The sequence below is a fragment of the Triturus cristatus genome, chromosome 10 (assembly GCF_964204655.1).
Source record: "Triturus cristatus chromosome 10, aTriCri1.1, whole genome shotgun sequence".
Lineage (NCBI taxonomy): Eukaryota > Metazoa > Chordata > Amphibia > Caudata > Salamandridae > Triturus > Triturus cristatus.
Window position 1 is genome coordinate 183,817,971 of NC_140593.1, and position 21,446 is coordinate 183,839,416.

Sequence of the window (21,446 nt, forward strand, 5' to 3'; positions counted from 1 at the left end):
CCACATTGCGGTTTTGTTTTTGAAAATTAAAAAAAGTTTTGAAACTTTACCGTGCAGCTCTATCATGTTTGTCTGAGCCGTACGGCAAAGTTCTAATACATTCACAGCAACCACCTTGAGAGCAGTTCCTGTGAATGGTAGAAATGTCCATCAGGCTGACAGACATTTCTAAATTTGGCTGGTGGGTACTTCATCAGGGTGACTGAGTAAGATCGCCAAAATATAAATCAGCCACATAGAAAAAGGAGTAGCATCGTATCCTATGGCCCTGCCTATCTGATGCAGCCAAGTGCAAGTGAACAGTATCGAAAATAGCAAGCAATTTTTAAAATTAGCACATTTTCACCAATGTTTCTTAAGGCACTTATATTTTTGAAGGATCATTGCAAAAAAAGAGTAGTCACAAACCTCCAAATAGAAAATGAGACACATTTATTTTGTAAATCATCTTTTGAATCGCATCAAATTTTTTCTTTTTTTTTTTCTTTGGGGCGTTACTGCCAGACAAAATTGAGCAGTTTGATGTGGAGTGAAGAAGATGTTTGCTGTGGCATTGCTTGGACAGGCTAAGAAAATACAAACATTCACTACGTTCTCACTGGTCTTAATGTATAGATTTAGGGACGCATTGTGTCACTGTGCGTGAGTCTTACGGTGTAGCGCAGTCCCCTGCTCTTTCATCTCCGTATAGAATTTTGGAGTCACCAGTTGCCGAAATCTGGCGCTCATAATTCTGCACTAAGCCTCTCTCTCGCCTACAGCAGCCAAGGAGGACAGGAGAGCGCTTCTCTCAACAATACTGTAGAGACTAGGGTTTTGAGCACTTTATTGATGTGGAAACTTAGAAAGGTGTGCGTATTTGGGGCAGCGGATTCTCTTGTAAGTGTTATTGTGGACTTACACATTTTTCAGAGTCGTAGTGTGCTTAAAGCACTTTCCTTCTGCAGAACACTAGAAAATGGCAATGCCCCTTCAGGCTTGAGTCAGTCAAGATCCTCTCATTTGTTAAAGTGCCCATCTTTCAGCTTATTGTGCAGATAATAAGCCAGGGCAGACACCCAGTGTGGAAGCGTACGCTTTGCATAGGTGTAAGGGCACTGTTCAGAACCACACATTAAAAGCACTTGTAGAGTTCCATGCAATGACACAAAGGCAGATCTCTCAAGTCACCTACAATTTGAGGGTGTCACTTGCATTCCCAGTATTCAATCTCTGCTCACCTTAATGGGATCACCCTATTAAACCCTGGCTTCATTCACATTTTTGAGTCAAGAGGCTGACAGGTATTTACATGAATGCTTCGTGTCATCATACGACAATCATGCTGATTGTCAGCAGGAGTAAATCAGTTTTAGACTCTATTTATGTCAGCGAGCAGCTGCTGCCAGCTCTGTGTAAAATATTGATCAGATCCCCTTCAATGGCGGGCGGGGTAGATATGGTTCTGGAGCTGGGTATTTGACTCTCTCAGATACCTTGGCAGTAGAGTCTGTGTAAGGGAACCACTGATACACTCTGCCAGGTCTCTCCATTTTATTTTTGACACCTGGTGGCAGCACAAATGTTTTATTAATCAGCACTTGTGAATTTGGGATTTTTTAGGCGTAAGCATGTTATGAAAATATCAGAATCAAAAGACCCGCAAAGTAAGTGATGTTGGCTAAAAAAAATTGGGACTGAACAAAGATGTCACACATGGCTGAAGTAGTATTGTATGTCCTACCATAGTCCCACTTGTTTCTTATTAACTAAAGGAAGAGTTTTCTTCCTGCATTTTGTGGCTCACAGATGCACTGTCATAAAGTACAAGTGGAAGTGTGTACATTTTCTTTGTTTTTCCATATGATACAAAGATAGACATGCATATCGGCACTCAATTCAATTCAATTAAGCTTTATTCGGTACAAATTAATGACCATAAAAGCACAAGGGACAGACATAGTAAAAAATACAAAGGGCAAGTTACAGTAAACATTGACAATACATTAAGAATCACAATAAATTAATTAAAACTGGTTTAAAATGCGAAAAACACAATTACACACTTTGTTAAAAACACATACTTTTCCTGGAATTGATGCATTTGTTTAAAAAAGTTGCAGTGTAAAAACAAATGTCCGCAGATTGCAAATTCGGCACTCATATTTAAGGCCTCCAGGGTTGTGTAAGAAACACAGGAATTCGCAGGAGGAACATATATTTTGTTTGCAATTAAATGTATAGGGATCAGACGTTAGCACATTTATATATCATTTTTTTAAGTCTGGCCTGGACACAGCTTTAGCTGTGTCGGCAGCCGCAAGTAATATAGAATACATCATACATAAAAATACATACAAAGAAGCTCTTGGGGTGAGCCTACTTCATATATTGGTCTATTCAGTTGTTACATTTTCTATCTGCCCACCACAGCACATGGTTCGTCCACATTACCTATTACCTCTTTTCAGCATTTAATGACCACATTTTGCATGACTACATGTGCATATCTGCCGAAAAAAGGGTGCAGTTCAGTGTCAGCGCTTTTTTGGGCAATTATTCCTTAACTTTCTTTCCTTTCTTCCCTTCATCACTTTCTTGATTTTTTTTTTTCTTACTCAAAACTTGCAAACAGCATTTAAGAGGCAGACCTCTAGAGTCGCTTCTGAAGAGCCCTCCTCTGGCTCTGAGCAATAGGCAGGCTGAAGGATTTCTGTTTTCTTTAGAAAGTTCTGCCTAATTTAGTGGCGGAGGAATGGTGGCCCATCAGCTGGAGCTCACAGGGGGCTTGTACTGTGCTTCAACTTGTGAGGAAGGGTACCCCCCCAGTTGTCCACTGCCAACCTTGGTGACTGGAATTCTAATCTCAGCTACCCCAACTCACCAAGGGGCATATTATCAACGGCCAGCGATAATTATCGCTGGCCGTCCATAGCGATAAAAAAATTATCGCCAGCTATCGCTGAATATTATCGCCATGATAACGCTATATTTACAATGCATAGCGCTATGGCGATAATATTTCAGCGATAGCGGTGTTTTTAATGGAACATCGCTGCTTTTCCAGCGATGTTCCATTGAAAACAGCGATAACATTGCTGATAGGACCCTGTGGTCCTATCAGCATAATCCATATCCCATTAAAAGTATGCCGTAGTCAGGAATTTAACAGGTGTTAAATTCCCGAGTTAAGGCTGAGGTAGCGCGATTTTTTTTATCGCTGCACCTCCTTGTTAATATCGCGTAGCTGCCTTCATGATATTAACATGTGTTGCTTTCACAGCCACGCCTCTTTTGCATCTCATTAGCGATGCGAGGCGAGGCTGTGAAAAAACGGGCTCTACATCAAGGAAACACGCTCTAGCGTGTCCTTGATGATATTGCGATATAATTATTGCCGCTTTTCGCCCAAAAACGGACGCTAAAGCGGCGATAATTATATCGCAAGCCCTTGCTAATATGCCCCCAAGTTGTGTGATATTCAGGGTATTTTCAAATAGAATAGATCAGCCGCGGTCGGTAGTAGGAGTAACTGCAGGGCGGTGACGTGGGGAGGGGCAGGGTGGGGGGTAGTAAACTATGGATTACGGAGGTTTACAGGTAAGTTAACATATAAATTAATAAAACGAATTTCGTTGCGTGCACTGCATCGCATTTGGGGAAGCAGTGCACGCAACGAAATTCGTTTTATTAATTTATATGTTAACTTACCTGTAAACCTCCGTAATCCATAGTTTACTACCCCCCACCCTGCCCCTCCCCTCCCTATGTCACCGCCCTGCAGTTACTCCTACTACCGACCGCGGCTGGAATAGATACTAGCTTCAAGGTCCTACACATACTGAGACCTCATAACAGCCTTAAAAAAATAAGCAGTGGGCATGATTTTTCTAACATTCTGGTTTTGCGTGTTCCACCGGGCAGATGGTGGAGTTGTAAAGAGGCTGGTGTTCACCTCCTACATTTGCGGCATGTGAGCCGAAGAGAAATAAAATGCACATTTTTAATATGCAGGGGTGACCAGGAGTGTATATTTCTGCAGTGGTCCAACATGGCGGGGCTCCAAGTGTTTTCATGGTTCAGATTCCAATTGTGTTTGAAGGAGGCACTCTTTCTATGGGCCACTTCCAGAATATAGTACCTGCTCTAATACTTATTAGTCATAATTTTCTTCACCCCATGAGATTTTCCCTTCATATGCAACATGAGAACGTAGGGGTACATTTATTAAACGTTCATGCAACGCAGGGCAACAAGCAATTGCTGCGCTGCGTGAAAGGGAAAGAGCAGAATGCCCCATCTTTACATAGATATGGAGCACTTCTGCTCTCTCCTTGTGCTGGAGCACTGTGTGCTGCCTAGCGCCAATGCAGGCACCCATTCACCCTGGCGCAAGGGTGCTTGAGCGTGCGATGGAGTGTTGCTGTGCAGGAAGGGACAAAACCAATCCTTAGGGGCATGTTCCTCTTTGTATGTGTGCTACAGAATGCAGGACACGTGGAAAGGGGAAATACTGAGGAGAAATAAAGATGTTTCTCCTCATTACGCCTCACTTGGGAAGGTGTAGCATTTTGATGCATTTGTAAATTTGGGAATGTGCCAAAATTCATGGATGAATGCATGGGAACACCCATGCTCCACCCATGGAACATCTCCCAAGTTGAAATCTAATGTAACACAGTGCAAGCAGCTGCTTTGTGTTAAAGTTCTTTACAAAGCCAAAGAAGGCCACACAAATCAGGCCTTGCGTGGCTTTGTAAATATTACTGACGTCTTTGCATTGCCCCTCCATCACCTTGCGTAATGCGAGGACAATGCAAAGGCTTCATAAATATGGCCCTAAACATGTAAAAAGGAGATTCCTATTCACATGCACCATTTTATATTGTTACCATCTCGTTACTCAGAAAATACCCACTGTGGTACCTGACAAATTCACCGCCTGACTACTTTGTCACTATTCCTGGAAGTTCCTTTAATTCGCGTTTTGCAGAGATTCATTTTTTATAAACTTCTCTAAAGCTGTCTTATTTTTCAGGAGTACATTAGTGTGGAACTAGGGTAACACATATTTGTTTTAGATGTTTTTGCATTTTCATACTAAGCCATAACTTCTCCTTGCTCTATCCTGGGGAAATGGTTCTTCTTCTAATTGTAAATTGTTGCAGAATAAATATTTTAGTGGATGTAGACATTGGCAAATAATCTTAATTTGCACATTAATGGCAGGTGGGTGAAATAGTAGCTTTTCTTAATTTGAAAAAGACTAATCAGAGAGACACGTTGAGATTTTGTTAGACCATGAGCAGCGATTGGATCTTACAGTATCAAGCACTGGCAAAGGCAGTCTTTCTGGATTTGTTATAAGTGAAAGAGCCTCTTCCATGTTGGCTCAGTCAGTGTGTGTGTGTTTATTGTGGATGGGTGACTGGGTAAATGAAGGAAGGAGTCTATGAGTGATGAATAGATGCAAGATCACAAGAATTAAGCAGCAAGTGCGTTGGCAAAATAATATGTGTGTCCATGGATAGATGCAGCCCCTCATCCACCCATTGACTCATTCTTGCATTCGCTCACTCACTCTTCCACAAAGCCACACACACAAACTCTCCTCACAAGGATGAAGCCAGACCCACTGACTTTGCCAATGCTTGTTAATACTTAGGACTAATCTCAGGGTGGCTGAACTCTGACTGAAAAGGAAGAGTTGGCAGAAGTCAGTCTCACTTTACCGGGGGTTGCTAAGGCCTGGGACGCTATGGTAGCAGTGAGGAAGCCATCGTTACTACAGCAAAGACACTATTCATGGAAATGAAGACTGTACCATGTATGAGTCACAGAAATACTTGTGTCCATCCCCTGCTCTTTGGAAGTTCTTCCATTTCAGGCAAGAACAAAGAAAACTGGAGTGAAAAGTTAGTCAATAACCTTTATTGTATGATAAATACAAATCTTTACAATGTTAACAGCATACAAACCAGGTTTGACCTGATAACAGGAATGGGCTGTGTATGTGCTCCAGCTTGTCAGTGTTTGTTCACTCCTGCTACAGTTGCCTTTGGCCAATTCCTCTTATATCTACCAACATTCCATGTGTATGAGGAGATGGTGTAAAGTCAGTGGAGCAACACTAGGCCCTGCAGCCCCTGCGGTGCAGGGGGTCGAGCTACAGGGGGCCCCCTCAGCACAATTAACTGGCTTGGTTGGCACTGTACAGCGGGCTCCCTGGCCTTAGAGCTCATGACGGGGTCCGAGTGGGAGCCCCCTCCGTGTACTTTGAAGGGGGGCACCCTCAAATTTCCTTACGCCACTGCACCACTACCCATGCAAAGGTGCTGTCATGCATGCACACCCAAGTGTTGCTTGCCACTGGAGAGTACCTCAGAGGCTCTGGTACGAAACACCATACCATCTGTTGTACTCACCTTTATTGTGTGTGGACCATTTGACATGGCCGAAGGGTGCGGATGCTGAGCAGTGAGCAGGGCCGGACTGGGAACCAAATCCGGCCCTGTAACAAAAACGGCCCCCAGGGGCCCAAAACCGGCCTCCACCCGTGCGGCGCACTGGGGGATTGCCCGGTGCCCGCTACAGCCAGTCCGGCCCTGGCAGTGAGGGGCGAGGCTCAAACATCACTACTGGCAGCGACTGGTGCAGGACGGAGAGGACACGAGAACTGGCATCAGCCGTTGTGATGTATGCCCCGCACAGATTGTGCTCAGGGCTCACAGACACTGCTGCCGCCCCGAAGCTGTGCGCCGTATCCAGTGCTGCAGTGACCTTCGAAGGTGCAGATGAAATGATGTCTGGACGCGTACCGCCAGCCTCACACAGTATCTTCCAGCTCCCTGAAGGGTCAGGTGCTATGCACATCGATGATGGCTGAAGAAGGACATCTCTGTCTCATGGAGCATGCATTTTCCGGATGAAGGCTCATTTATAACGAAGCAAAATGGCATCTCTCAACAAAACAGACACTCTAGCCACAGAATGGCGGCCCTTTAAGCCGACCAAAAATGGGAATGAAACGTAAGAGAGTACTAACATCTGAAGGCGGTCCAACGCTCCTCCCCATGAATGCATTATTTTGATTGAATGTGTTATTTTTCTTAATTTCAAAAGATCTGGCAGGACTGATGAAGCGATTTTTATGTTTGACCTAAAACGCGCGCAGTCACTCATACTCATACTGTCCAATGAAAATGACGAATAAGAACTGCCCCATTGTGAGGCCAAAAACTGAAGACTTTCAGAATGTGTGTGCACAATATTTCTGTGTCAAAGACTTTACATAAACTTTTTAAATAGTGACAAAAATAAATATGAAGTCTGGATGTAGTACAGTAGGACTAACCTGCTAATATATATTTACACCGTAATGGCTATTTGCTCCAATGGCATTTGCTTTATGTTAATTATGTTAATTTTGTTACAGTGCATTATGGTAGCATTTTATTTCAGGTCTTGCATTGCCTAGCACCCTCTGTTTCCAAACAGAAGGGCGGATCTTGGTTCTAAGGGCACCGACTAAGAGGAATGGAAAGTGGGGTTTTAAGTGAAGAGCCACATGAAATGACAGGAAATCATATTACCTGCAACACTAATCCATTTTGATTTTCCTTTGTTGGCATCTTTGTGTCTTACCTTTGGAAATTCAATCTGAAGTGAACCTGGGAGTTTCGAAAGAAAAGCACAGACGCCTTTTGCAGAGTGCACGATGCAGTGTGAGAGCCTGGTATTAACTTACATTAACAGTAAATGGCGGGCATGATACACCTCGGCTCTCCTGTGAGAGCTCTGAGTTTATAGAGTGCCCTTTTATCTAATCAGGCCTGCGGTGCACTTTGTAATTATAGCACTTTAGAGACATTGACGCTTCCACCTCCAGAGCGCAGCGGCTGGCCACCATCCTGACCGAAAGGGAACGGCAGATTCACGAGCTCAAAGGAGTCATCATATTAGCAACATTGACCTTAGACAGTCACTTGCTTTTGTCACATAGAAAAATATGATTTTTAGTCTTAGATTGGGCAGATTTCTCATGTACTCACATATCTTGGTAAACAAAGACAGTGATCGTGTCATGAACATGTTCATATATGCATTAATTTACATACAAAATATTTCTTGTATGTTTCCTCATTTTTTGATTAACTTTAAAAACTTCATGGTGCTTTAAAAATAAAATGTTGACTTTAAAAGTAACAATCACTCACATAGCACAAGACATTTATGTCTTTACGTTTTGAACCTCCCAACAATCTCAAATGCTGTAGCTAGCTTCCCCCTTTAGCTGATCAATGTTAAAACTGATCATTTTGACAGATGCTGTTGATCTGTTTCAATATGATTCAACTCCAACTGTACTTCAGAGACTTCTCACTAAGTTAAAAATTAATTCAAAATTAAATAAGATGTCACCAAGATGACTCATTGAATATCAATATATTCGAAAAACAAAGTAATATCCTTTTCTGAGGCACAAATGGGCCACCTATCAGTGGTGGGCGATTTGTGTCTGGAACATACGAAATAACGAATTTTACATTGGAAATTCCAGTTTGCTGACCTAGGACAGCCCAACCCTTAAGCAGTAGGAGGCTTAAAGGTTACACCGCAAACTATGACGGAAGACTAATGGGGGGGGGGGACCCTTAGTGCTCTAAAGAGTAAGATTGATTTTGCTCTTTTGGTTGGCACTTTTCTTTGTGTGAATAAACAGTAAATGGGACATACGTTAGTTAAACTCTTTCTATTGTTTTATGATCTTAAGGCCATCGATCTTCCCTATTGTTTTTTCATTTATAATTGGGTCTGACTGCATTATGGGATTTGGTTGACACAAGTTTTAACTTATCCAACATTATGTGTCAATACCAAGATGGGCTCCTTAAAGGCTACAATCAGGGCTTCTATTTTTGTAACCCTAAAATAAGGGGAAAGATCAGACTATATGAATAGAGACAGTGGTATTATAATCCTGCCATGAAGGCTTTTGGGATAGGAGGAGCCTTTTGAGCACAGGCGAGTGGAAAATTCTACAGAGAAATCCTGTGGCTTGGTTACTATACTCCTCCAACCAAACCATATGGGATTGTGGTTGCAGTGTTTTCATACATTTACTCAGAAGCTGAACGCATTTTGTGAAATATGTACATTTTGAGCATAGCTAGAATAGGAGCTAATATTTTGAGAATCCATTTAATCTGTGTTAGAAATTGGATTGTTGGTTGACTGGGGTGTTAGCGCCAAGCAACAGTCACAATCCTTTGCAGGGTGAACCACAAAAAGTCACTAAAATAGCCTGTTCTTAACCCTGGGTAGCTTGGCACAAAAAGCAGTCAGGCTAAAGTAAGAGGCAATGTGTAAAGTATTTATGCAGCATACAAATAGTAATAAAGTGACAACAAAACAGAAGAAAAAACCTAAACCAATTGAGAAACATAGAGTAAATTTTAATACATTGTTTGACACCAAAACAACAAAAATCCAATCAGTAGAACCAGAGTTATGAATTTGTAAAGACTTTATTGAAAATAGTGCCAAAAAACACAACGTGGCACCTATGAGTATCTGGTCACATCGGACTGTGTCAAAGTCAAAAGTTCAGGCCAACTGCTATGGTCGGCTACAGTCCCCAGGTTGGGCCCGCTGGCATTTTATCTTTGCAAATCTGTGGCAAGAGTCCTGTTAGCGATGGAGGGGGCTGGCAGGAGCAGAGTGAGCGTTGTATAAAGCTGATGGTGTAGCGTGAAGAGCAGCGCAGGCGTCTCAGGCAGGCATTGCTGGAGCTTCACGTTGGCGGTCCCTGTGAGAGGTCAATGCTAATGTAATTTCACGCTGAATCTCGGTGCAAGCAGCAAGGGCTCATTGCGAGCGGGCCTGTTTGAAGTCACGAAGAGCCCAAAAGCTTGATTTCAGCTCTCTGAGCCACATCAATTGTCCAGAACCAGAAAAGCACCACTTGCGGGTCTGCAACTCATTTCAGCTGGGTCCGGGTGCTGGTGCAAGATTTTGGGGAGCCTTTTATGTCTCTGAGGCTTAGATCAGGAGAACAGCAGACTAGCTCTTTGAGGCACTCTGGTAGCCCTGGGGTAAAGATGAAGTTTCAGGTCCAGTGCTCCTTCCCCAGGCAAGATGGCAGCAGGGCGGAATGGCAGCAATACAGTAATGCAGCAGTGGGCCAGCAGTACAGCAGGGTGGCAGTCCTATCAGCAGCACAGCAGTTCTTCTTCCTGGTAGAGTACTCACAGGTCCAGAAGTGTACTGAAGAGTTGGTGTTTGAGGTCCCCTTTTTATACCCTATTGCCATGGTGGCTTTGAAGTGCACGGAATTCTCTGCTTCCCTTGCCCTGGCTCCAAGGAGACTGCAGCAACAATGTGCCTATGTTAAGTCCTTTGTGTGGAGGCAGAGCACTGGCTGTAGCTGCGGGGCTGTGCTGACAGCAGAGGACCCATGTAGGCACACCAAATCCCTCTATTGTGTGACTGTCTGAGAGGAATTCTCAAACTCTGTCAGTTATACCAAGGCCAGACTACTGGCTGATGAGGGCTGTTAGCCCCATACCGGTCCCAGGATGATTGTTTCCGGTCCAGGGAAGACCTGGCTTGGCAGTTTGGTCTGGACTGTTCCCATGAGGCACAGGGTCAAGACTGATTTACATATAGCTGTGTCTGAACTGGGGTGGCAAAGTGAGCTAAAGAATGATGATGGAATCAACCCAGATCTGTGATTGAGTGTGAGTGTTTGAAAAGTTTCAGCACTCCGTCCATCATCTCCTTGTGTTTGCTTTGTTCGGCTTAAGTTGGCAGGGTATGCCCAGATGTGGGTCCCCTGCTCACTTTGCCAATGGATTCAAGCTAGCCTGGCTGATGAGGGCTGTTAGCCCGAAACCGGTCCCAGGATGCTTGTTTCCAGTCCAGGGAAGACATGGCTTGGCAGTTCAGGCTGGACTGTTCCCATGAGGCACAGGGTCAAGACCGATTTGCATATAGCTGTGTGTGAACTGGGGTGGCAAATTGAGCTAAAGAATGATGATGGATTCAACCCAGATCTGTGATTGGGGATGAGTGTTTGAAATGTTTTGGCACTCCGTCCATCATCTCCTTGTGTTTGATTTGTTTGCCCTAAGTTGGCAGGGTATGCCGAGACGTGGGTCCCTTGCTCACTTTGCCACTGGATTCAAGCTAGACTGGCTGATGAGCGTTGTTAGCCCGTAACCGGTCCCAGGATGCTTTTTTCCGGTCCAGGGAAGACATGGCTTGGCAGTTCGGGCTGGACTGTTCCCATGAGGCACAGGGTCAAGACTGATTTTCATATAGCTGTGTCTGAACTGGGGTGGCAAAGTGAGCTAAAGAATGATGATGGATTCAACCCAGATCTGTGATTGGGGGTGAGTGCTTGAAATGTTTTAGCACTCCATCCATCACCTCCCTGTGTTTGCTGCGTTCGCCCTAAGTTGGCAGGGTATGCCCAGACATGGGTCCTTTGCTCACTTTTCCACTGGATTCAAGCTAGCCTGGCTGATGAGGGCTGTTAGCCCAAAACCGGTCCCAGGATGCTTGTTTCCAGTCCAGGGAAGACATGCCTTGGCAGTTCGGGCTGGACTGTTCCCATGAGGCACAGGGTCAAGACTGATTTGCATACAGCTGTGTCTGAACTGGGGTGGCAAAGTGAGCTCAAGAATGATGATGGATTGAACCCAGATCTGTGATTGGGGGTGAGTGTTTGAAAAGTTTCAGCACTCCGTCCATCATCTCCTTGTGTTTGCTTTAAGGCCAGACTACAGGCACAAAAGGGCTAAGGGCAGGAAAATGCCAAAGTTCTAAAAGTGGCATAGAGCTCTTTGCCACAATTTCAAAGACACCAAACATGCTATAGCTACCTGTTCCCAACAGGAAATTACAGCTTATTAAATTGAATAATGGATATCCAATGTTATCCTACGGGAGGAGTAGGCCTCACCGTAGTCAAAAACAAATTTGGAAGTTTTTCACTAGCAGGACATGTAAAACATAAAATTACATCTCCAAACTTTTAATTACACAGCACCCTGCCCTGTGGGCTATCTATGGTAAACCTTAGGGGTGACGTATATGTAATAAAAGGGGTGTTTAAGGCTTGGTAAGGGCGTTTATATAGCAAGTCAACATGGCAGTTTAAAACTGCATTCAGGCTGCAGTGGCAGGCCTGAGACATGTTTGAAGGTGCAACTTAAGTGGGTGGTACAATAAGTGCTGCAGGCCAACTGTAGCATTTAATTTACAGACTCTGGGTATATGGTATACCAGTCTACAAAAGACTTATAAGTAAATTACATATCCCAATCAGGTGTAAGACAATTAAACCATGTTTAGGGGAGAGAGCAGAAGCACATTAGCACTGGTTAGCAGTGGTAAAGTGCACTGAGTCCTAAGGCCAACAAAAACGAATACAGAAAAAAGTTGAAGGGTAATGGCAAAATGTTTAGGGTGGCCCTGCAGAGAGAGCCAGCTCCAACAATTTTAAAGCAGAGCTCTTTAGAAATTGATGAGTTCTCCAATGTGTTTTTAGAAGACCTATGTCATTAATAGTGAACGCCAGGCTTGGTTGCTGCAGTCAATGCACATTGATTGTATTTTACCATTCTATGACTCCATTTTTTTATCGCCTGCTCCTTAATGCTTTGCCATAGGACTGATAAAACCACAATGGGATGAGATGTTGATCTGTATAGATTTGCAGCACAGACAACTTCACTATCTGCTTTCTATGCTCCAGCTTCCTGACCCGTGTGTCTGCCAGAGCTTATAACTTGTTCATCTTTCAGCGCAGTAGTCCCTAATGCAGGTGCCTGCCTAATTTACCTGATGAAGAAGTCTTCTGTCTCTTCCAGACTCTGTTCTCTGGCAGCATGCTGGGCTTATCCCTTAAAATCTTACTCACCAAATGTAGTCTGAACCTCTATCTAGAGATTCACCTGGCCAATTTCTCCTCTGTCTACTTTGTTGCTTGAACCCCATCTTATCACCACATACCAGATCTCATCCTACTGCATGACCCCACCCAGGATTATTGTTCCAGTGCTCAAGATAGATTTGAGGCAGAAGTAATCCTTCTTTTAAAAGATGAGTTTTGTTTTGTATGGAAGCCTTTAGTGTTAATAACCTACTCGAAATCCAGTTACTCACTGCTATGACATAAAAACAGAGGAAAGCAAAAGATGCTTCCCACTGATGCCACATAAGTCAAGGGGAAACAATCTCTTTCTCTGCTCTAACTACCATAGTCCCTGTCAGCGCAAGACTCTACAGGCAAAAATATGTCATTGTTCCCTGTTACATATCTATAATTCTATATGTTGTTTGCTGTAGGCAGAAGTTGTTTAGCTTTTAATGCGACAAGAAACTCCACATTTCGATCTCTTCTATCATTACTTTACTCCAGCTAAGCTGTCCCAAATGTTACGACAACTGACGTCCTGTCTTAGGTTTTATCCTCTCCCAGGTTTTATTTTCTTGCATCGGTAGGTCCTGTGTTAATATTTTGCTGTGGACTGGAGTCAGACTGATTACAAGTAGCTGAATCCACGAGCCTGGTCTCGGCAGCGTGATTGAGATCCATCCTGCCTGGATTGCATTGGGATTAGAGGAGTTATCCATCATCAAGAAGGACTTCTGTCTGTTGCTTCCTGCAATTTCCACATGAAAAACAATCCTTGGTCAGTTGTCACACGTATGTGTTCCTGTAAACTCCTGAGGTCAGTGATTGCACGCATGTGGACATGTTGGGAACGCCTGCAGCCTCCATGATAAAAACGAAACTCGTTGGCCCCCGATTATCATTAGTGTGTCAAATATCGGAACATGGATTTAAAATAGTGATCTAGATGGCATGTTTTTGTTCCGTTTTAACAAAGAACAGGAAAAAAAAGCATGCACTAAAAACGCAACTCCTCTGATTGCAATGACCTAGACGTGTTGGGAACACCCCCGGGTTCCATGACAAGTACGACATTGGTTTGCCCTGGAATGTCGGGCTTGAGTTAAATATGAAATCTATTACAAGAGTGAAATGGATGACAGCTTTGCACTCCATGGTAATAAAGCACAGAACACGTGCATACAGGAAATAGACACACACATACACACAAACACACACACATGCACCCCCCACACACATTACATTACCTTCTTAAATTTATGTTACCAGGATCTACTAATACAAATGACATTCCTGACGCCATCAATTTGGTTACAAAAATGTTTACATTCTCTCTATGTGGAAACTTAAAGCCACTAAGTACACGTATTTGAAGTCCATTCTTTCTATCCTACACAAAATTATTTCCTGCTCAACCCTTTATGAGCCTGCGCTTTCAAATTCTTAAAGTTATAAACTCTTGGTATTGCCCCTTTAGTGCATATACTGGAGCAAAACCTAAAGAAGAGAAATCGCTGTAGCTTGCTTTACTCCTGTATTTAAAGAACAAAAAAAGCTTAGTGAATAAAAGAATAGTTCAAAGTTACAAAAGAGCACCAAAATATATGTTGAAAATATGAGTCCTACATCTCAGATAACCAGGGTGGGCAGAACACTGCCCATTCTGAAGAACTGTCAGAATCACTGGAATGTAAGACTGAGCCCTGTGCGTTTGCCCATTGCTCTCACTGAATGCACAAGGTGGTGTTACGCAAACGCTGTTTGTGAATGCCAGCTATCAGCATATAGTGGGAGGCTTCATTGGCACGGGCTCACTTCCCTTTCCCAAACAAAACCCTTTCTACTTTGTGCCTTTCACCCTACTCATTGAACCCAGAGCCCGTGAAGTGCTCCTACCTCTGGCTTGTAGTCCCGCTCCGCAGGTTTCCTGTGCCCCGGGGCTGTCTTGACGGACATGCCAGGGTACCAGCTGGCACCGGCGCCATTTGTGTGTCCTCCATCTGAAAGATGAAATGATATGCACGACAGGTGAGGGTTTGAAAACAATCATTGCATTTTAATATGAGTACCACGATTAACGAATGAGTAAAAGAATAAAGAGAAAAACGATACGAGTAGACAATTTGAGAGATTTAAATGTGTAAAGGGATACGTTTGGAGATTTTAAAATTTGTTAAAAGTTATTTTTTCAACATTGGCGTATACTGTACGACTTTTTAGGGTTTCATTTTGAGTGGCGGGTTGTCACATCAGCCAGTGTGCTTGCAGTTTGTCACTTGACTCCATTATGACATTCCATCCCCTACCTACCCAATTAGTAACAGGATGGTGCAGATGGTTAAGTGATTAGTCAAGAAGGTGCTGCCACAAGGAGGCATGTTACATTTCTTCCCAGTTCATTTATGGCCCATCTCCTGGAATAATACTAGGAGGACTGACAGTGATTCACTGAGGTCTCTGTTGTGAGTGACATCAGCAACAATCCAAATCCAGGAAAGCCTGCGTTATCAGTTGCAACGAGGAGGGTATATGGATGTAATAGGTAGGCGCAAAAATGCATCAGAACCTACACATTACAGATCCAGAATTACATTCCTGGTAGAAATTGTCAGGCATTAATTTGTGTGTCAGCAGGAAAACGTGGGCCATCATGAACTAAATGTTTGTGTGTGTGTGTGTGTTGGACAGAACATGTTGCACATGATATTGCAAATGTACATTACAAATTTAACACCCTGCATATGCAGTGCTTAATTGTGTTGGATCAAATGTGTGTCAGTGCAAATTTAAGTAAATAAGGGTTTAGATGTTTCCATGGAAGTGACCAAGGAAGGTGACATTACCAATATGCCAATATGGTGAACACCCACAGACATAATATTGTGTGTACTCATAGATATATATAGATGCATATATATATATATATATCAGTGAAAAAACCATAGGTTTCACACATGTTATAGTTAGCTGGACATTTTACTGATAAAAAAACAATGAAATTCCCCCGTTATAGTTAGTGCAGGCAACTATAACTCACGCGACCGCAATCCTCTGCTGATGACATATGTGTCTTTATGAAAAAAAAATATTTGTAATATATGTATAGCTAAAATTTAATGGAAGAAGACATGGGCAAATAATTGTCTAAATACAGTATTAGCATCAGCAGAGGATTGCGGTCGCGTGAGTTATAGTTGCCTGCACTAACTATAACGGGGGAATTTCATTGGTTTTTTATCAGTAAAATGTCCAGCTAACTATAACATGTGTGAAACCTATGGTTTTTTCACTGAATTTGCAAGGTTTTTTAAATGCTAATTCATAACTATAACGTGTGTGAAACCTATGGTTTTTTCAGTGAATTTGTACGGTTTTTTAAATGCTAAGTTACTTTACGCCATTCGTGGCGTGCGCGCCCACTTAACGCAGTTCGTTCCGTGCGCGCACCGTGCGCTTCGCGCACCGTGCGCGCACAGTGAGCACGCGGTGCGCTTCGCGCACCGCGCGCCCACTTTACGCAGTTAGTGCCGTGGATGGGCCATGTACGCACGATGCGCTTCGCGCACCGTGCACACATGGAGGAGATATTATGTGCTTCGTTGTGAAAGATAAGCTTTTACATTTTCTGCATATGCTCAGAATGATATGCCATGCACAAAGGGTGCCATGCGGGCACCTTTTGCACACGGAGTGGGGAGATTGTGGATATTTTTTTTTTTATTTTTTTTTTTTACCGTACGCGTATGGTAAGCGTAATCGGCGATTTTTCGTAAAAAAATAAAAATGAATTTTTGGCCTTGGGGGTTCTTTGGGGGACACATTCATCAAGGCTAGGTGGTTAGGAGCTGTCTAAACAGTCCCTTTACATGTTTTTGGCCTTTGTTTTTCCTCCCCCCCTCAGAGTGCGAGAGAGAAAATGGCGGCCGCCGCTTCCTGGTTTCGAACGATTCGAATGTTTACTAAGATCTAACAGCCAATCAGAATCGCGCTCGCGCACGTCACCGTACGCGTACGGTAAGCTTACCGTAAGCGCAGGGTAAGCGCACCGTAAGCTGCCACAGATATATATATTGATTTAAATGCTATTTTCTCAGGAACTACTGAACAGATTTACACCAGACCTACAAAAGGCACTTCCTTGACCTGAGGACTACCTCTCTGCCAAATTTCAAGTAACTCTGTTGAGCCGTTCGGGCTGTAGCTGTGTCTAAAGGTCCTATGGAAAAATGCATGGGAAAAACGCGTTTTGGGACCCCCCTTTTATCTCAGCCCCCGCTTGACGAATCCCCCCGAGACTTTCAGGGTAGGAGCGGAGCGTAGCGCCCCACCTATTTTGAAAATTTTGCGAGGATTCGTCGACCGGCGCCAAAGTTATTCCAAATAGAATGTTGCGGATTTCCTATGGAAACAGGGTCCTAACTATAACTATCTACTGGCGACCGCCAGTAGATAATATATATATATATATATATACATTACCTACTGGCGGTCGCCAGTAGGTAGTTATAGTTAGGACCACGTTTCCATAGGAAAACCTCAACATTCTATTTTGAATAACTTTGGCGCCGGTCGACGAATCCTCGCGAATTTCTCAAAATAGGTGGGGCGCTACGCTCCGCTCCTACCCTGAAAGTCTCGGGGGGATCCGTCAAGCGGGGGCTGAGATAAAAGGGGGGTCCCAAAACGCGTTTTTCCCATGCATTTTTCCATAGGACCTTTAGAACGAGCTACAGCCCGAACGGCTGAACAGAATTACTCAAAATTTGGCAGAGAGGTAGTCCCTAGGTCAAGGAAGTGCCTTTTGTAGGTTTGGTGTAAATCTGTTCAGTAGATTCTGAGAAAATAGCCTTTAAATCAATATATATATCTGAGCCCGCTTACGGTACGCTTACCGTACGCTTACGGTAAGCGTACGGCGGCGTGCGCGAGCGCGATTCTGATTGGCTGTTAGATCTTAGTAAACATTCGAATCGGCCGAAACCAGGAAGCGGCGGCCGCCATTTTGTGTATTTCACTCTGAAAAAAAAGAGTGAAAACAAGGAAAGGGGGCAATGAGGAGAGTTACAGACCCCCTAACATTTGTAAGGGGGTCAAAGAAGGACAGAAAAGTACAAAAAAAACATTTATTGATTTTAAAAAAAATCACGGGGTACGCGTACGGTAAGCTTACGGTAAGCGTACGGTAGAAAAATAAAAATAGATAAATGAAAAGCAGATTTAAGAGTTTAGAAATTAGGGAGCTCTAAAAAGAGCTGTTGTGTTTATGAAGTCATTTTTTTAGTGGTACCTACAAGTAAGTACCGATGCAGAGTCTAAGGTTCAAGAGGAAGACTCTGTTCCCTTCATCATTGAAGTGCACACCATCTCCTCTATAAATGTCTTGCATGTCATAACGCAAGTTGTTGTGGTAAATGGCACCCATACCATAGTCACGGAGGAAAGCAGAAACAGATTTGTTGACGTGCTTTCTTGCTTTGTCAATCTGTGGACAGAAATGATTGGACCAGTTCCATTTTTGCCTTTGGCATATGTTGGAAAACACAAAGGCAGTTTTAGGGAAAAGTGTAAACAGTTGTGCAAAGGTGTCCTTCATAAGCATTTCCAGACCTACCCCAGTCAAAGTGCCTAGGTCATTGCCACCACAGTGCACTATTATGAGGTCAGGGTGTTGGATTTGAATGAAGGATTTCACCAATGGCATCAATTGGTGCCACTTTAACCCTCTCTGACCAATCCATTTAATGTCTACATTTGGCAAAGCAAGGTCTCTCACCATATCTGTTTTCTCTGCAAACTTTTCACTCCAGAAGACATAGCTGTGCCCTACAATCCACACTGTGAACATCTTCAAAGGAGAACTGGATGCACTCAGGAGGTGTCTTTCAGTAGAATGGCAATATGAAAAGAAAGACAGTTTGGAAATGGAGGCATACATATTTTTTTAAAACAAAAAGAACTGATTGGCTGTTTCATACCATTCTAGAATAAAAACTAGGCTGTATGTGAAAATTAATAGAAGCATGTTTTGTATTGGTACAAAAAAATGTGTAACCAAAGAACAGTACTATGGATTTGCTGTAAGGTTTGAAAAGTCAAGCACTCTTGCTCTGTGGAATTGAAACATTGTGTGTCGAACTTCTGACCTAACTGCACACAGCAGTGTTCCATGAGCTGTTGCTATGGTAGCAGGCAGAAGTCAAGTTGGGGGAAGGGTACTAGGCAGAAGTCAAGTTGGGGGCAGGGTACTTTTGGAAAAGGGTTGGTTTTCAACCAATAGAAATGTGTGATTACATTTGAAAAAAAGGGGGAAGCACTGAGATTTGAAACTTACATGTATATGTGTGGAAAAATAGAGGGAAAGTTTGCCATTATCTGGTTCTGCTGAGAGGAGAGAGGTGAACACAACAGAGATCCTGGCTCTGATAATCTGCTGTTTGAGTGTCACATTTCTTTCACAACTAACTAATTTTAAAGGTGAGTTTAGAGTTTGAGAGGGGATGTATGTGGTAACTTAAGAAATGAATAATAGAAATGGGAATTGTTTTTGTTGTAGTTACACATGGTGGTTTCATAATGTGACAGTGTGTAAAAGTGATTTACACTTGCCCCGAAAAAAAAAAGAGCAGTAAGTGTGCTTTCAAATTGGCAAAGAAATTTCGTTTTGGGACTAATGTGAAAACATGACTCTGTGTGCATAGAAGAATTATAGGCAGAGATTTATTGCGTCTTGCTCTGGTGATTTCACAGTTGCATTAGATGGAAAGGGGGAGCGAATTTTTTGGGGAAGAAGCAGAGGCTTAGCACACACCCATGTGCTTGCCATGTATAGTCATGCACAGTATTTAGAAGCCAGTGGGGTTTTCAGGTTTAAGTCTGTAATGCAAATACATTCAGCATCACTAAGGCTGGTTGCCCTTGGTGGAGTGTAGGCAGTCACAGAGAATGCACATGGTGGTGGTCTGAAAAAAAAACAGCTTGGACACGTGCAATTAAATAAATCAAAAATAGTGGTTGCATAATGTGTCAGTCTGTAAAAGTGATTTCAAATTGTAAAAAGAGATTTTCACTTGGCCCGAAAAAAAAAGAGCAGTAAGTGTGCTTTCAAATTGGCAAAGAAATTTCGTTTTGGGACTAATGTGAAAACATGACTCTGTGTGCATAGAAGAATTATAGGCAGAGATTTATTGCGTCTTGCTCTGGTGATTTCACAGTTGCATTAGATGGAAAGGGGGAGCTAATTTTTTGGGGAAGAAGCAGAGGCTTAGCACACACCCATGTGCTTGCCATGTATAGTCATGCACAGTATTTAGAAGCCACTGGGGTTTTCAGGTTTAAGTCTGTAATGCAAATACATTCAGCATCACTAAGGCTGGTTGCCCTTGCTGGAGTGTAGGCAGACACAGAGAATACACATGGTGTTGGTCTGAAAAAAAAACAGCTTGGACACGTGCAATTAAATAAATCAAAAATAGTGGTTTCATAATGTGTCAGTCTGTAAAAGTGATTTCAAATTGTAAAAAGAGATTTTCACTTGGCCCTAAAAAAAAAGAGCAGTAAGTGTGCTTTCAAATTGGCAAAGAAATTTCGTTTTAGGACTAATGTGAAAACATGACTCTGTGTGCATAGAGGAATTATAGGCAGAGATTTATTGCGTCTTGCTCTGGTGATTTCACAGTTGCATTAGATGGAAAGGGGGAGCGAATTTTTTGGGGAAGAGGCATAGGCTTAGCACACACCCATGTGCTTGCCATGTATAGTCATGCACAGTATTTAGAAGCCAGTGGGGTTTTCAGGTTTAAGTCTGTAATGCAAATACATTCAGCATCACTAAGGCTGGTTGCCCTTGGTGGAGTGTAGGCAGTCACAGAGAATGCACATGGTGGTGGTCTGAAAAAAAACAGTTTGTACACGTGCAATTAAATAAATCAAAAATAGTGGTTTCATAATGTGTCAGTCTGTAAAAGTGATTTCAAATTGTAAAAAGAGATTTTCACTTGGCCCTAAAAAAAAAGAGCAGTAAGTGTGCTTTCAAATTGGCAAAGAAATTTCGTTTTAGGACTAATGTGAAAACATGACTCTGTGTGCATAGAGGAATTATAGGCAGAGATTTATTGCGTCTTGCTCTGGTGATTTCACAGTTGCATTAGATGGAAAGGGGGAGCGAATTTTTTGGGGAAGAAGCAGAGGCTTAGCACACACCCATGTGCTTGCCATGTATAGTCATGCACAGTATTTAGAAGCCAGTGGGGTTTTCAGGTTTAAGTCTGTAATGCAAATACATTCAGCATCACTAAGGCTGGTTGCCCTTGGTGGAGTGTAGGCAGTCACAGAGAATGCACATGGTGGTGGTCTGAAAAAAAAACAGCTTGGACACGTGCAATTAAATAAATCAAAAATAGTGGTTTCATAATGTGTCAGTCTGTAAAAGTGATTTCAAATTGTAAAAAGAGATTTTCACTTGGCCCGAAAAAAAAAGAGCAGTAAGTGTGCTTTCAAATTGGCAAAGAAATTTCGTTTTGGGACTAATGTGAAAACATGACTCTGT

General features: G+C 42.8%; 1 protein-coding gene across 1 annotated transcript in view; it reads right to left on the reverse strand.

Moving 5' to 3' along the window:
- Nucleotides 1–21,446, reverse strand: part of THSD7A (thrombospondin type 1 domain containing 7A) — a 982,498-nt gene that overhangs the window by 179,940 nt on the left and 781,112 nt on the right. Inside the window, exon 12 of the mRNA XM_085630781.1 lies at nt 14,798–14,901. Coding sequence (XP_085486907.1) covers nt 14,798–14,901 — 104 coding nt within the window. The remainder of the gene's footprint in view (nt 1–14,797; nt 14,902–21,446) is intronic.